At 37.3% G+C, this 13,071-nt stretch overlaps 1 protein-coding gene and 1 long non-coding RNA gene across 2 annotated transcripts; both read right to left on the bottom strand.

Annotated features, from left to right (window-relative positions):
* Positions 1-205: 205 nt before the first annotated feature.
* On the bottom strand, positions 206-1,602 carry LOC110703720. The gene is made up of 2 exons (XR_002507744.1): positions 1,035-1,602; positions 206-408 (listed from the first exon to the last, which is right to left on the bottom strand). It is a non-coding gene; the product is annotated as an uncharacterized LOC110703720 (long non-coding RNA).
* Positions 1,603-5,167: 3,565 nt separating this feature from the next.
* Positions 5,168-5,954, bottom strand: LOC110703750. The gene is made up of 2 exons (XM_021881536.1): positions 5,630-5,954; positions 5,168-5,448 (listed from the first exon to the last, which is right to left on the bottom strand). The coding sequence occupies exons 1-2, from the start codon at positions 5,952-5,954 to the stop codon at positions 5,168-5,170; spliced, it is 606 nt and encodes a 201-aa protein (XP_021737228.1).
* Between the last annotated feature and the right edge of the window lie 7,117 nt (positions 5,955-13,071).

Raw genomic sequence — 13,071 nt, 5'->3', positions numbered from 1 at the left:
TTGGATAGGCGATTATTATTCTATGTACAAAACATATAAAAATCAAAGAAAAGAGAACTGTCAACATTCGAAAGGCGTTCTATATTTGATAAAAAAAAAGGGGAGCGCCTATCTTAGATATGCGTTCTCTTTTCTAATTTTTTATTTAAAAAAATAATATTATTATTTTTATCATAATAATAATAATAATAATATCTACATTCTGTAAATAAAAGTCGATATGATACATTAAAATTAAACTACAAATTACAATATCTTTTTTTTTGATAAAATTTGACAAAATTAGCTAACTGATACATTTAAGCTACAACACACATAGGATACCATCATCGTTTAATTAGAATACCATCATCGTTTAATTAGAAACTCAATGAGTTACCTTGTGATCATCATCCGCCAATTAACATCCTGAGAAAAAAAAATTATTAGCATAAATCAAGCAGCAAACCAAATATTTAAGATTCAATCACGAAGAACTACAAAATAAATGTCACCAAAATCATCAAACATGCTAATTTACAGAACATAAAACATGCTAACTTACTAGAACATAATCAAATTTCAAATTAAAAAACATAATCGAACTTCTACTAAAATTTTAATTTGATCATTTACAAGAACAAAATCGAAATTAAAAAAAAATACAGATGCACAAAAATCAGTCGAAATAAACTAATACAGTAAATTCTAGCCCAAATAATCCGATAGAAATATTACAACCCAGTTATCATAGAAACCCAGGAAAAAGACCAGTTAAACAAAGAAAACCCAGAAAAATAACTAGCAAGCTCATCAATTATAACTGATATGTGATTGTCAACGATGATACGATAAAAATCCTTCCAAAATCAACAAATTCAAATAAAATAAGCAACAATACATACATCTACAAACTATAAAAGACAATTCAACTTTGACAATAATCAATTCCAAATCCAAATTCTACAATGAAAATTGATGCTCATCAAATGAAACCAAATAAAAGAGAAAGAAACTAGCCCATTTGCCGGATCTGACGATTTCAAGGCCAATACCATCGTCAGGGAAGAGTATGGCGGTGATGGGATAGCAGCGGAGAAGGGAGGAGGCGGTGTTGCCTCGCCATTGTTAAAGCCCCAAATCCGGGCTTTTTGTGTGGAGGAAGGAGAAGGGTTTTTTTTGCCATTGAAGGAGGCCGTTAAGGGGAAATAGAGTAAGATCCATGGGAGATTACTAGGTCGAATCGGATGAGAGAGATAGCGGAATTCTATAAGGAGAGGGAAGAGAAAGGAGAGCAATGAACGGCGGTTAGAGCAAATAGGGTTTTGACCTTTTTTTTTTTTAAATACTCCATACCGTAGAACGGTTAACTAAGAAAAATGTTCTATATTGTAAAGCTACAATTTAATAAAAAAAAAAATCAAAAAATCAAACATAACAATTAACTTAGTGAGGCGTTCTATTTGATACAATATACACAACGTTTCTCTACCAAAGGCGTTCTATATAATTTAGAGAACGCTTTTCCAACTTGACAGTTATATATTGAGTGTTACTTTTTCTCATTTTTGTGGTAGTGACATGATAATAAGTTCTCGACCCATCCTTAAACATGCACCTAAAAGCAAGGTTTCGTAACTCGTACGTACCTTATGTAAACAATTCGGTTGGCCACTTTAGAACTAGAAGTCGTCTTCTACAAAGTTCTCTCCTAAACCAAACAATGAGAAATAAATCAATACTCAATCAAATAAATTTACAGGATTACTAAACTACTTTAAAACCTCTTAAATCATCAATATATAGCGTTTATATTGTTCCCATTATCAATAATAATAATATAACATCCCAACTATAAGTTTATATGTTAAAATTATGAAAATATAGTGTATAACATGAAATTCCAGCAACTTTAAAGTAAGTAAATAAATCTTAAATTTTAGTTTAAGTATATAAAATAAACTCATAAACATAATTACTTGAGATAATCGTTATATAGTAGGTTAGTATATTTAAAACCCAAAAATACATCAAATCAATGTAATTAGAGGCTTCAAAATAATAACTTTAAAATCTCAAAATTTATTCTTGATATTAGACTATAAAGTTCAAAACTTTTTAAATCATAAAATACCCACAATAATTATTTATAGGCTTAGAAGCATAAAAAAAACATGAAATTAGCATGACTTGCTCATAAAAATCCAAACTTTAATAATTAGAAAATTTATATATGGTAAAAATAATTACACTTTGATGTAATTTAAACATATAATAATTAGATAACTTAGTTAGTACGTTTCCAATCCCTAAAGCATAAAATTTTAATGTTTAAACCCTAAATTTTATGCATACACAAATCTGAAAATTTATATAATAAATTAAACATGTCAAAACTCATAAATTGATAATCTTTTATAATTTAAACATATTATCAAACCATAATAATATAATTTAGAACAAAATTTTAATTAAATATTGAAACTTTAAACATTATAATAGCAAATAAATAAATAAAAAATAAAGAAAGAGAGAGAGAGATAAAAGGTCAGACTATCAAAGGGGCGGTTGTAGGGTGGCGGCAGCAGGCTGAGCGGTGGTGGTGTTCTCGGGGGCAGCATCTTCAACTTGAGGTTATTGATGAGTGTCATTTATGGGACTCATAGGGTAGTCTTTAAGGATGTTTTCACCCTATTTTCATAGTTTTCTTTTATCATTTTGGTCTTTTCTCCTTTAGTTTCTCTATTTCTTCTTTCTTCGTGTTTTACTTTCCTTAATGTGGTTTTCTTCGTGTTTCCCTTTTATATTGCTCTTTTTCTCTTCAATTTTCTCTCTTTGGTTACTTTTGAAGGTTCTTAAGGAGTTGGCTTCGCAAAGGGGTCAAGAAGAGCAAAAAGGGCTAAGCAAATAAGTATTAAGCTCATAGGAGAGGGCACGGAGAGGGCGCTCTACATTTGCCAATTGTCGCGGGCACAGGTCCTAAGGGCCGCAGGCGCGGATAAAGTGCAGCAAATTGATGATTTTTGGCAGGAACTCTCCGCGCCCTAGACGCGGTCTAGCCACGGGCGCGGAGATTCTGGAGAGATCGTTCCCTTTAGAGAGACCGTGACCCCCTGTTTACACTTGGGAATAGGGCATCTGCTGCGCCCTTAGCCGCGGGTGCGTGGGTCTTGCCTAGATTGCTCGCGGAGTTCGTTATTTGTTTCGTACCAATTTCTCCGCTCCCGCGGGATGTTCTTCGAGAGGGCGCGGCCGATCAGTTTTTCTTCTTTGTCTATAAATACTCTTGTAATTCCTTTAGAAGGCTAACTTTTAGATAATCTTTCATTTGCTTAGTTTTTAGAGAGAGAAACTAGAGAGAAGTTAGAGAGAAAGTAGAGATTGGAATTCTTGGATTTGATTTGTATTACAACATTGCTTCAATCAAGTTTTGATTTCTTCTTCATATCAATGAAAGTTTGTGAGATTTCTTTCCTTTGAATTTACTTCAATTGTAATTTTCTTTAATGCTTGAATGTTTGATTTGGATTTTTATTTAGGTTTGAGAATTTGTTGATTGATTGATTTTCATTTTGATTTAGCTTGAAATGAATATGTTTGTGATTGAATTTTCATTTTGTCTTTCAAGTTCCTACTCATTCCTTTGGGTTTGACCCTTGACTTACCGTATACTTGTATAAGGTTTGTTAAGTGTTTATAAATTTAGTTTGACCAAGGGAGAATTAGATAACGACCTAGTTTTCCTCTTGTAAGTTTTGAGGGATTTTTTTGTTATTGTTGTTGTTGTTGTTGTTGTTGTTGTTGTGTGCGTGAAGGAGGAGAAGAGAGTGTGAGGGTTTTTATTTTTGTTTTCACGTGAAAAAAGAGGAGGGTGAGGGCTATTTTATTTTGGTTTTAGTTCTCTAATTCTATTAGGAGTAGAATTTGGGTAGTTTGGCCTTGAATGGGAATCAACTTTGGGCCAATATACTTAAAAAGGGAGTTATAATTAGACTAAAACTTAATAGTTTAGTAAAATCTTATTACTTTTACATTAATAACTCATACTTATAAAACTAAGATTAAAATATTTGTATAAATAATAAATAATTATATTAGAAAAATATGGGGGATTACAATCTACCCCTCTTAAAAGAAGTTTCACCCTCAAAACTTAACCTAAAAACCATAAATTCTCCAAAACTGTTCAAACTTTTATGTTTTGTATTGCTGTAAATTGTTTGATCCTCAACATGTGTACTCAACAAACTGAACTTTATACTCAATGAACTCATACTTTGCTAGAGTTTACATACTTTTATTATATGTAAACACAATAATAATGCATAATAATAAGCAAAAACATGCAAAATCAAGCAATAAATGGTATAATTGAGGTAAAAGCATGAAATTACATCGCATTCTACCCCCCTAGAAGAAAAGAGTTAAGCCCTCGTGACTCACCTCGTCAAATAACTCGGGATACTTATTCCTGATCTCTTCCTCGGCCTCCCAAGTAGCCTCTTTGTACTCTTTGTTCGACCAAAGGACCTTCACTATCTTCACAACTCTGGTTCTAGTACTACGCACCTTGTGATCTAGGTTTTTAACTGGTCTTTCTTCATAAGTTAGAGACTCATCTAGTTGAATAGTCTCTGGTTGCAAAACATGGGTTTCACTAGGCACACACTTCTTTAATTGGGAAATGTGTAACACATCATGCATTTTCTCGAATTCCATTGGCAAAGCCAATTTATAGGCCACTTTCCCCACAAGTTGGAGAATTTCATACAGACCCACATACTTTGCACTAAGCTTCTATTTCTTGCCGAATCGTATCACACCTTTTGTTGGAGAAACCTTTAGAAAGACCTTGTCCCCAACTCTAAACTCATCATCCCTTCTCTTCAAGTCGGCATAACTCTTCTGTCAATCTTGTGTTGCTTTGATCCGTGAGTGAATCAGTCTCACCTTGCTAACCATGTCTTCAATAAACTCTGTTCCCAAAGTAATCCGTTCACTATAATCATTCCATTACATTAGGCTTCTGCATTTCCTTCCATACAATGCTTCAAAAGGTGCCATCTTGACGCTTGTATAGTAACTGTTATTGTAGGAAAATTCGATCAAAAGTAGGTGATCCTCCTAATTCCCTTGGAAATCTAAAGCACAAGCTCACATCATATCCTCCATGGTTTGGTTTGTTTTCTCAGTTTGACCATCTGTTGCAGGATGAAAGGTAGTAATCATCTTCAATGCTGTTCCAAGGTTCTCTTGCACTTTTTTTCCAAAACTTTGATAGAAACCTTGAATCTCTATCCGACACTATGTCCTTGGGAACTCCATGCAAATAAACTACATTCTTCACATAGACACTTGCTAGATGCTTCTTTTTCCAGGTCTCTTTGATAGGAATGAACATCGCTGGCTTAGTAAGTATGTCTATAATCACCCAAATCGTGTCATTCCCACTACGAGTCTTTGGTAAGCCTATCACAAAGTCCATGGATATAGAACCCATTTCTAACATGGTATTTCTAATGGTTGAACCTTTCCCATGGGTATTTTTTAGTCTATCTTCACCTTCTGGCACGTCAGACACTTTGTTACAAACTCAGCAACCTCTCTCTTCATATTCGGCCACCAATAGAATTCTTTCAAGTCCTTATACAACTTATCTCCTCAGGGTGAATTGAATATGGTGTATTATGGCACTCCTCCATGATTTTTCTTTTTATATCCTCACACTTTTGTTGTATACACCATCTCTTCTGGTATCTCAGACTCCCGTCTTCATGAATCTTGAATTCAGTCTCTGCACCACTAGTTACTCGATCTCTGATTTTTTGCAACAACTCATCTGCCAACTGCTTCACCTTAATCTCTTCAAATATAGATGGTTGGATTGTTAGGGCACTCAGAAATCCCTCTAACTCTCCTTGATTAACAACCTCAAGGTTTAATCTTCTCATATCCTCACACAACTCATTGGCCATAATTGAAGCATTGACATTATGGCTTGACTTTCTGCTAAGAGCATCTGCAACAACATTTGTCTTTCCCTCGTGATACTAGATGTGGACATGGTAGTCTGTGAGAAACTCTAGCCATCGACGTTGCCGCATATTCAAGTGGTCTTGGGTGAAAATGTACTTCAGACTTTTATGATATGTGAAGATCTTACAAGAGACGCCGTAAAGGTAGTGTCTCCAAATCTTCAAGGCGAACACAAGAGCTGAAAGTTCCAAGTCGTGCGTAGGATAATTGACCTCATGTGACATCAGTTGTCTCGATGCATACGCGATCACCCTTCCATTTTGCTATAGGACACATCCTAAACCACGCTTCAAGGTGTAAGGAGGGGGTTCCTATTGTAAGGGGTCCTCTACTTAAATGCCCATGGCCACTTAAAAGCCTGGGACTTTACACTTGTTAGGGTGTAGTAAGATTTGAATTCTTGACTTTTTGGGAGACCTTGAATTAGAAGTGATTCTATCATTACACTTTTTTGTAAGAAACAACCAGGGAGTCGCCAATGAGTTTTAAGAAAACTCATAAACCTCGTTCATGCCTTTCTTCCATGTGGAGTTCATGGATGATTAGCACAAATCATAAGTTTACCCATGCCCAAATTGGTCTATAAACCAGAAATGAGTTCGAGAGAGAGGGTACTAAAATAACGTTCCCTTTAGAGGGGAATCGTTATCCTAGCCCTAGTGCGACCTCTCTTAGCTCTTCCTTTTTTTACAATTTCATCACCAAACAATATATGCAACGCGATACCTAAAACAATATATCGTAATGTCGTTATTATTATATAATCAAACTCGCGAAAAGGACAAGAAAATAAATAATATTCGCCTTGGCTTAAGTGATCAACCAACAATTATTTAATTCAATTTTAATCTTTATTTAACGCAAGATACTATGTGGAATTGATTAATTAATTATTTTAAAGGTGATCAAACAACACTAATTAATTAATTAAGATTCATTTAAACAAGAAAATAAATGTGATTTAACTAAGTGCTCGGGAATTTACCACTTCTCTTTGCTAGATCTCCGTTTAGAATACTTATGGACTCCTTCTTGTTAGGGAACCTCCACCGTAGTAACAAAATATCAAAAGGGGTGAGTGTTTAGAACAAGAGGGGCTAGGTTGCACAAGTTCACAAGTATTTCGCCAGAGTTTTAGGTTATTTTCTGTCTGTTTAAGCCTCGATTTAAGCTCTTATTTCTACCGCAGCAGGTGTCGAGCAAAACAGGATGAGTTGCGTGCGGCATCCCTGCGCAAGTAATTGGGTTGCGCTGCTATGGGCAGTGCAACTAATTGTCTTGTGCGCGGCTTTATGGTAAGATTCTATTTTATATTTTCCGTATAATTCTGAATCTTTCGCAGCGCAACTTTGGAGGTTGCGCTGGGTGTCGCGCGCAACTGAATTAGTTGTGTGCGGCAGCCCAGCGCGACTGTTTGAGATGCGCACGACTTTTTCTACGGCAACACTAAGATTTAACCTTGGCGAGCCTAAATCCGTCATTATTGGGTTTTAAGCACGGGCTTAAGACTAATTATGATCGGTTTTAGTTAATTGGACCTTTATTTTGGCTTTTATCTTTAATTTGGGCTACTCTTTTGTGTTTTGTAGCTTCACTAGTCCTCCATAAGTATTCTTCACTTTGATCCAACACGAAGATGGTTTTATTTATCGTCATTGCACTTCCTGTCGGGACAGGAGGCTAAAAGTAGATGTCTACATTTAGCCCCCACTTTGGTCGAGTCTAGAATAGATGATGATCAAAGTAGTCAAGGAAATAAATCTGAGACTCATTCTGCGAAGTTCTCTGAGGATAGAGAATCTTTCAGTAATGTTTAAGGATGTTGAAACAATCCTTGGTTCTCTAAGTGTTTGAAACAAGTAGCTATTAAGGCTAGAAAAAGTTTTTCCTAGTCTTAACGCACTAAAGAAACTAGATTGATCCTTTGCAATTGTAAAACGCTTTTACAAGTAAAGGTGTTCTGGGTGATGTCAATTCATGAGAAGAGATCGGTTTTAAAAGGATAAAAGGGGAAGATTTCCTCTCAATCGTGTCATTGTTGGTCTAAAGTCCCTCGATATGTCATTGAAACTTTAGCCTGACTTTAACAAAGTAAAAAGATGAAAATGGGTTTTCGGTATTCGAGCCAAAATGGTCTGGTTATTCGAGCCGGATGTCCACAAGATAGAAATACATGTCTCAAGACTGGAGGCATATATCTAAATCCAGTTTTTTTCCACAAGATGAGTACACGTGTCTCAGGACAGGGGGCGTAACTCAGTGGGTCGCGCTGGCCAGACGCGTGCATCATTCTGAGTTGCGCTGGTACGTCACGCGCAACAGATTCAGTTGCGCGCGACATTTATGTCAGTAAAGTGAAATCGCTGAGCGCAATTTTCACTTCACTCTTTCTTTCTCCTTCCTTCACCATTTTCTCCCCTTTCTCTCACTAGGAAGCTTGGATTTTTGCGATTTTCGAAGCTAAAGGAAGCAAATTTCGTCCTTAATTCATATTTTTCGTAATCCAATGTAAGTTTTTTGCTAGAATTTGTTCTTTTATTCCCGGTTGAATTTGAACGATTTTCGAATTGTTAAACCCTAAATTTCGAATTTGGGCGTTTTCGATTCAGTCCATTATTCTTGAAATTGTTTGTTCTATGTTGTCATGCTATGTTTAAGGAGTGTTTTGCAACAAATATCATGAAACATGGTTAAGTATTGAACCTTGTATGAGCATTTCTTTGTTCAGGTTCGTTCTTGCTCTTTTCCTTCGAATTTTGCTTGATTTTATTGCTTTCTTTCTCATTTTGGTTATAATCGCTGATTATGAAGTAGATTATAGTGATGCAACCAATATTACTTTCATAATTCATTTTCACGAATTTTGAATTGTAGGAAAATGCGCGAAACATACTCTTAGCTTATTCTTGCCATGTTCAAATTTCAAAATTATTTGGTAGACAATAACCATGTTTATATTACTGTTATTCGTCTAGAATTAGTTGATTCTTTGAGATATTTGAAATACAATCCCTTGAATACTTAGTCGGAAGAGGATGACCCGTCCTCGAGAGGAGGTTTGAGAGCGACGCGTCGCGGCCGATCGACGTCGCCAGGAGGATGTGGTTTGGGAGGCTCCTCCCAACTGGGACCCTAGGGTCTTTAAGTGGGATCCAGACCATCATGTTTTGATAAGAGGGTGGCACGACATTATGAGTTTTTTGTGCCTTTATTTCTTTCTATTTTCCTTTGCTTCTTCTTTCTAAACCATAATCGTTTTTTTTTTTATTCTTTTATTTAGAGTGAGCCTTGCATGCGTTTATATGACTCTATTGACCCGCGAGCCCGTTTTGAGAGTTTGCCTGAGGTGGGAAAGGAGATTGTAGCACTTTCTGGGATTGACTCACAGCTCGCGGCTCTTCGGGATTTATCGAGTCAACATGCATCGTCAGCTTTCCTCCGTGGATTGTTGGAGTTTTGGTGGGATTCCACCAACACTTTCCACTTTCCACTTTCCATGGGGAGAGATGACGTTTACCCTTTTCGATTTCTCTATGATTACGGGTTTTCCTTTTGGAGGCGAGCCCGTGGTCATGGAGTTCGTTAAGGGTCATACGAGAGACCGCGCGACCTTGTGGGGGACCGTCTTGTGTCGGCCCTTCACGTGTATGCGCAGTCTTGTCCGTACTCGGTTCTTGCCGACGAGTTGTTAGCTGACGAGCTTGATCCGTAGTGTACACCTGAGCAGCTGGCTTTGATATACATTGCTCACGTTCTTTTCGTCACCATCATGAGTGATCGAGGAGAGCGTTTCACCATTGGGTTACTTATTTGCCTCAGCGATTTGGGGCAAGTAGGTGACCTGAGTTGGGCGGAGGTGTCGTATGCCCGTATGCTTACAGTTATGGGCAAGGCGACTCGGGTGATGAATTTTGCGGCAGCTACTAAGGTGCCTCGGATCTCCCTTACGTTGCATGGTCGTAACCTTGAGGTACCTGTTTTAAGCTTCTTTCGGTTATTGCTTTCGCCTTTTCCTTTAGGCTTATCTTTTCTCGATTTCAGGCTTGGGGATACTCGTACCCGCCTTTCTTAGCCCCCAAGATGCTTGGGGCTGCTCGTTTTCCTATTGTCCATCGATTAGTCTCGATTAAGAAGAAACGAGCCACTTCTGCCGGCGACTTTCGCCAAAGGATCCTTTCGGCAACTCCTGCTCGTTTTTATTTTGTTTATTTTCTAACGATTTTTCATGTGGTTGTGTTTTATAGATCGATCTTCGTCCTTGGAGTTTGATCGTTGGAGTCCCAGAGATTATACTGTCTGGCATGATTCGTTTCCGTTTTCGGGCCCTCTATCCTGGAATCTCGGTGCTCCAGAGGACAGAAGCTAGGTTTTTTGGCGAGCGTGTTCTCTGGCAGCTTTCGTCCGAGGAGCCTTCGGTTCCTACGCATCCTCCGATCCGGATGTTACGTTCGAACTTGCCTTCTACCGAGGATCGAGCTCAGGCGATCCTTGGTTATCCAACGGAGCAGCTGGTGCTGCTAGAGGTTTCTTATCCAACTTTTATAGCTTCCAGGCTAACTCCTTTTCCGGCTTTTGTTCTGTTTAGTACTCTAACTCTTTTCCTCGTTTTTGTTTATTTTTTGGAACTTTGACCCTTTTATCATTTTTTGTCATGTATATTTTAGCGGGTCGAGCTAGGTGGTTGGGTGCCTCCTACAACGGAGATCACGTATACCGATGCTGTCGGATCGGTAATTCGTGAGACCCTTCCAGTAGCGGATGATAATGAGGGGATACCGTTTGTACTTGAGACGGTATGTCTTTTGTGTATATGTATTTAAACATTTCGATTTATTTTTTGTTTCATATACATTTGTTTACTAACTATCCTTGTATTCTTGGAACAGGTTCCGCGGAAAACCGTGAACGACATGGTGAGGACTTTACGTGCTTTCCAAGCTGCCTATCAGAGAGCCCTCGTGAATTTATCTTGCAGTGATCATCGGATGATCGCGGTAAGTTTTATTTCTTTTCTTTTCAACGAAGTTATTACATTTCATGTATTAATTTTCGTTTTGGATTTTGCAGGATGTGCAACAACCGTCTAGTAGTCGCCGAGCACCCTGATTCCTTTTGTACAGATATTGTTATTTATTTTAGGAAACAGATGTCTATATAAATATTTTTTTTGCATTTTTGTACATATGACACATTTGTCATCATTATTATGTTTTTTTTTCCATGTGTACATTATTATTTTTTTTATTATTAAAAGCAAAAAAAATTAAATTTTCAAGGGAGGGAAAGGGTTCCCGACTTAACCCCCTCGAAAAAATAACCAAAACTTGAAAAAAGGAAGGCGAAAAGAAAACAAAAAAGAAGAAAAAAGAGAAAAAAGAAATTAAGAAAATAAGGAAGTAAGATAATAATAAAAAAGAAAATAAGAAAGTAGGAAAAAAAAGAAAGTAGGAAAAAAAAGAAAAAAAAAAAGAAAATAAGAAATTAGGCAAGAAAAGGGACACAAAGGGTTAAAAGGCAAGCGCATGATTCGTCTTAAGATTTTGTGAAGATTCCGTCATTATGTGAGCCAAAATACAGAAAGACATCTAACTCACATGCCGCGTCAGGGGAGACGGGCACAACTGTGTGAGATGCGCGCAACTGTCTCACGCATGTGAATTAGTTGCGCGGGGATGTCGCGCGCAACTCATGAGTTGAGCGCGCCACCTGTTGGTGAACTTTCCTTTAGCTTTAAGCCGAATTTGCCAAAAATTTGCCCCTCTTAGGTCTATTTAAATGTGGTTTCGTGTAGGCTTTTGATCATCTCGCATTCATTCGCTTAGTAATATAAGAAAAATAAAAAGAATTAATCTCTCTAAATTCTCATTCTCTCTTCTTTTTTTATTTTTATTTTTAAAATGGTGAAGATCTTTGAACAATGTTTGAAGCAATGGGTCACTTCCCATTCAACCGAGGACAAACTAGCTTTCAAAATTTACCACCTAGACCCTCTATTGAATTATATGCAACTAGGGGTTTACTTTTATTTTCTTCATGCCGCAGTCAACCATTGGGACTCTAACCACCATCTTTTCTTGTTTAAAGGGGACAAAATTGTCCCCCTACCCGGTGAGTTTGAGGCCTTTCTAGGTTTCCCTACAAATACTCTTCTTGTGACTTATTCGACTACCTTGTCGGATCCCAAACCTATCTTCCAAATATTTATTGGCTTGTCCGACAATGATATGACCAATATTGGAACTGAAGAAGGCGTGAACTTGATTAAATTTATTGAAAATTTCGTTGCCCCTCATGACAACATGACTAAACAACAGTTTAAAATTCGTGCTTTATGCTGTTGTCTTCTTGTTAGTTGTTTACTTAGGACATGCGAAGAATATGGAGATTACTTCGTGGTGTCCATAGTAGAGCAAATAGAGGGATGTCATTCACCCGCTCCTTTGGCTTTGGCGGAAACTGTTCAATGTTTGAATCGCCTTAGAGGAGACCCTAACGAAAACGATTTCATGGGAAGTCCACTCCTATTACACGTACGTTTTTTTTTCAGCGTTTATCAGCGCAAGTTACAAAGTTGCGCTGGCATCACCAGCGCAATCTTCTTCACTGCGTGCGGATTGCGCACGCAACTAGTTTTGTTGCGAGCGCCACTTGCTTGTGTACAAAATCGCAAACTGATTTTCTTTTTCTTTTTTTTGTTTGTAGAATTGGTTCATGGAGCATTTGCGAATTGTTGATCAGCCACAAAACCTTGAGGCTAATGGAGTAAGGACATTCCCTGGACGTCAAATCCTTTATAAGCATAAGAATGAAGAGGAATGGACGTTGTTTTTCAGTCGTGGGGTTCCTACCATACGTTTTGTGATTCCTTGGTGGAACATAAATAGTATGATTGGGAACAGTCTCAATTGCCCTTACATTAGGCTTTTAGGCATATCTAGTACTACTTATATTTTTCCTTGCAGGGTAATGAGACAATACGGGATGAAACAAATTATTCCCCCGCAGGATTGTGATGCCCCCTAAAGATGTGACTTTTAAACCCGAGCGAATTTTTCG

The sequence above is a fragment of the Chenopodium quinoa genome, unplaced genomic scaffold (genome assembly GCF_001683475.1).
Source record: "Chenopodium quinoa cultivar QQ74 unplaced genomic scaffold, ASM168347v1, whole genome shotgun sequence".
NCBI lineage: Eukaryota > Viridiplantae > Streptophyta > Magnoliopsida > Caryophyllales > Amaranthaceae > Chenopodium > Chenopodium quinoa.
The sequence above is the reverse complement of the archived record's forward strand: the minus strand, read 5'-3'. Positions and strand labels throughout refer to the sequence as shown.

What these genes read in the sequence shown, in the direction of transcription:
- LOC110703750 (XM_021881536.1), bottom strand. Translation starts at nt 5,954, where the DNA reads ATGGCCAATGAGTTGTGTGAGGATATGAGAAGATTAAACCTTGAGGTT. An exon ending in TCACCCTGAGGAGATAAGTT is followed by an intron (nt 5,449 to 5,629) that starts GTATAAGGACTT and finishes ACTTTGTGATAG; the next exon opens with GCTTACCAAAGACTCGTAGT.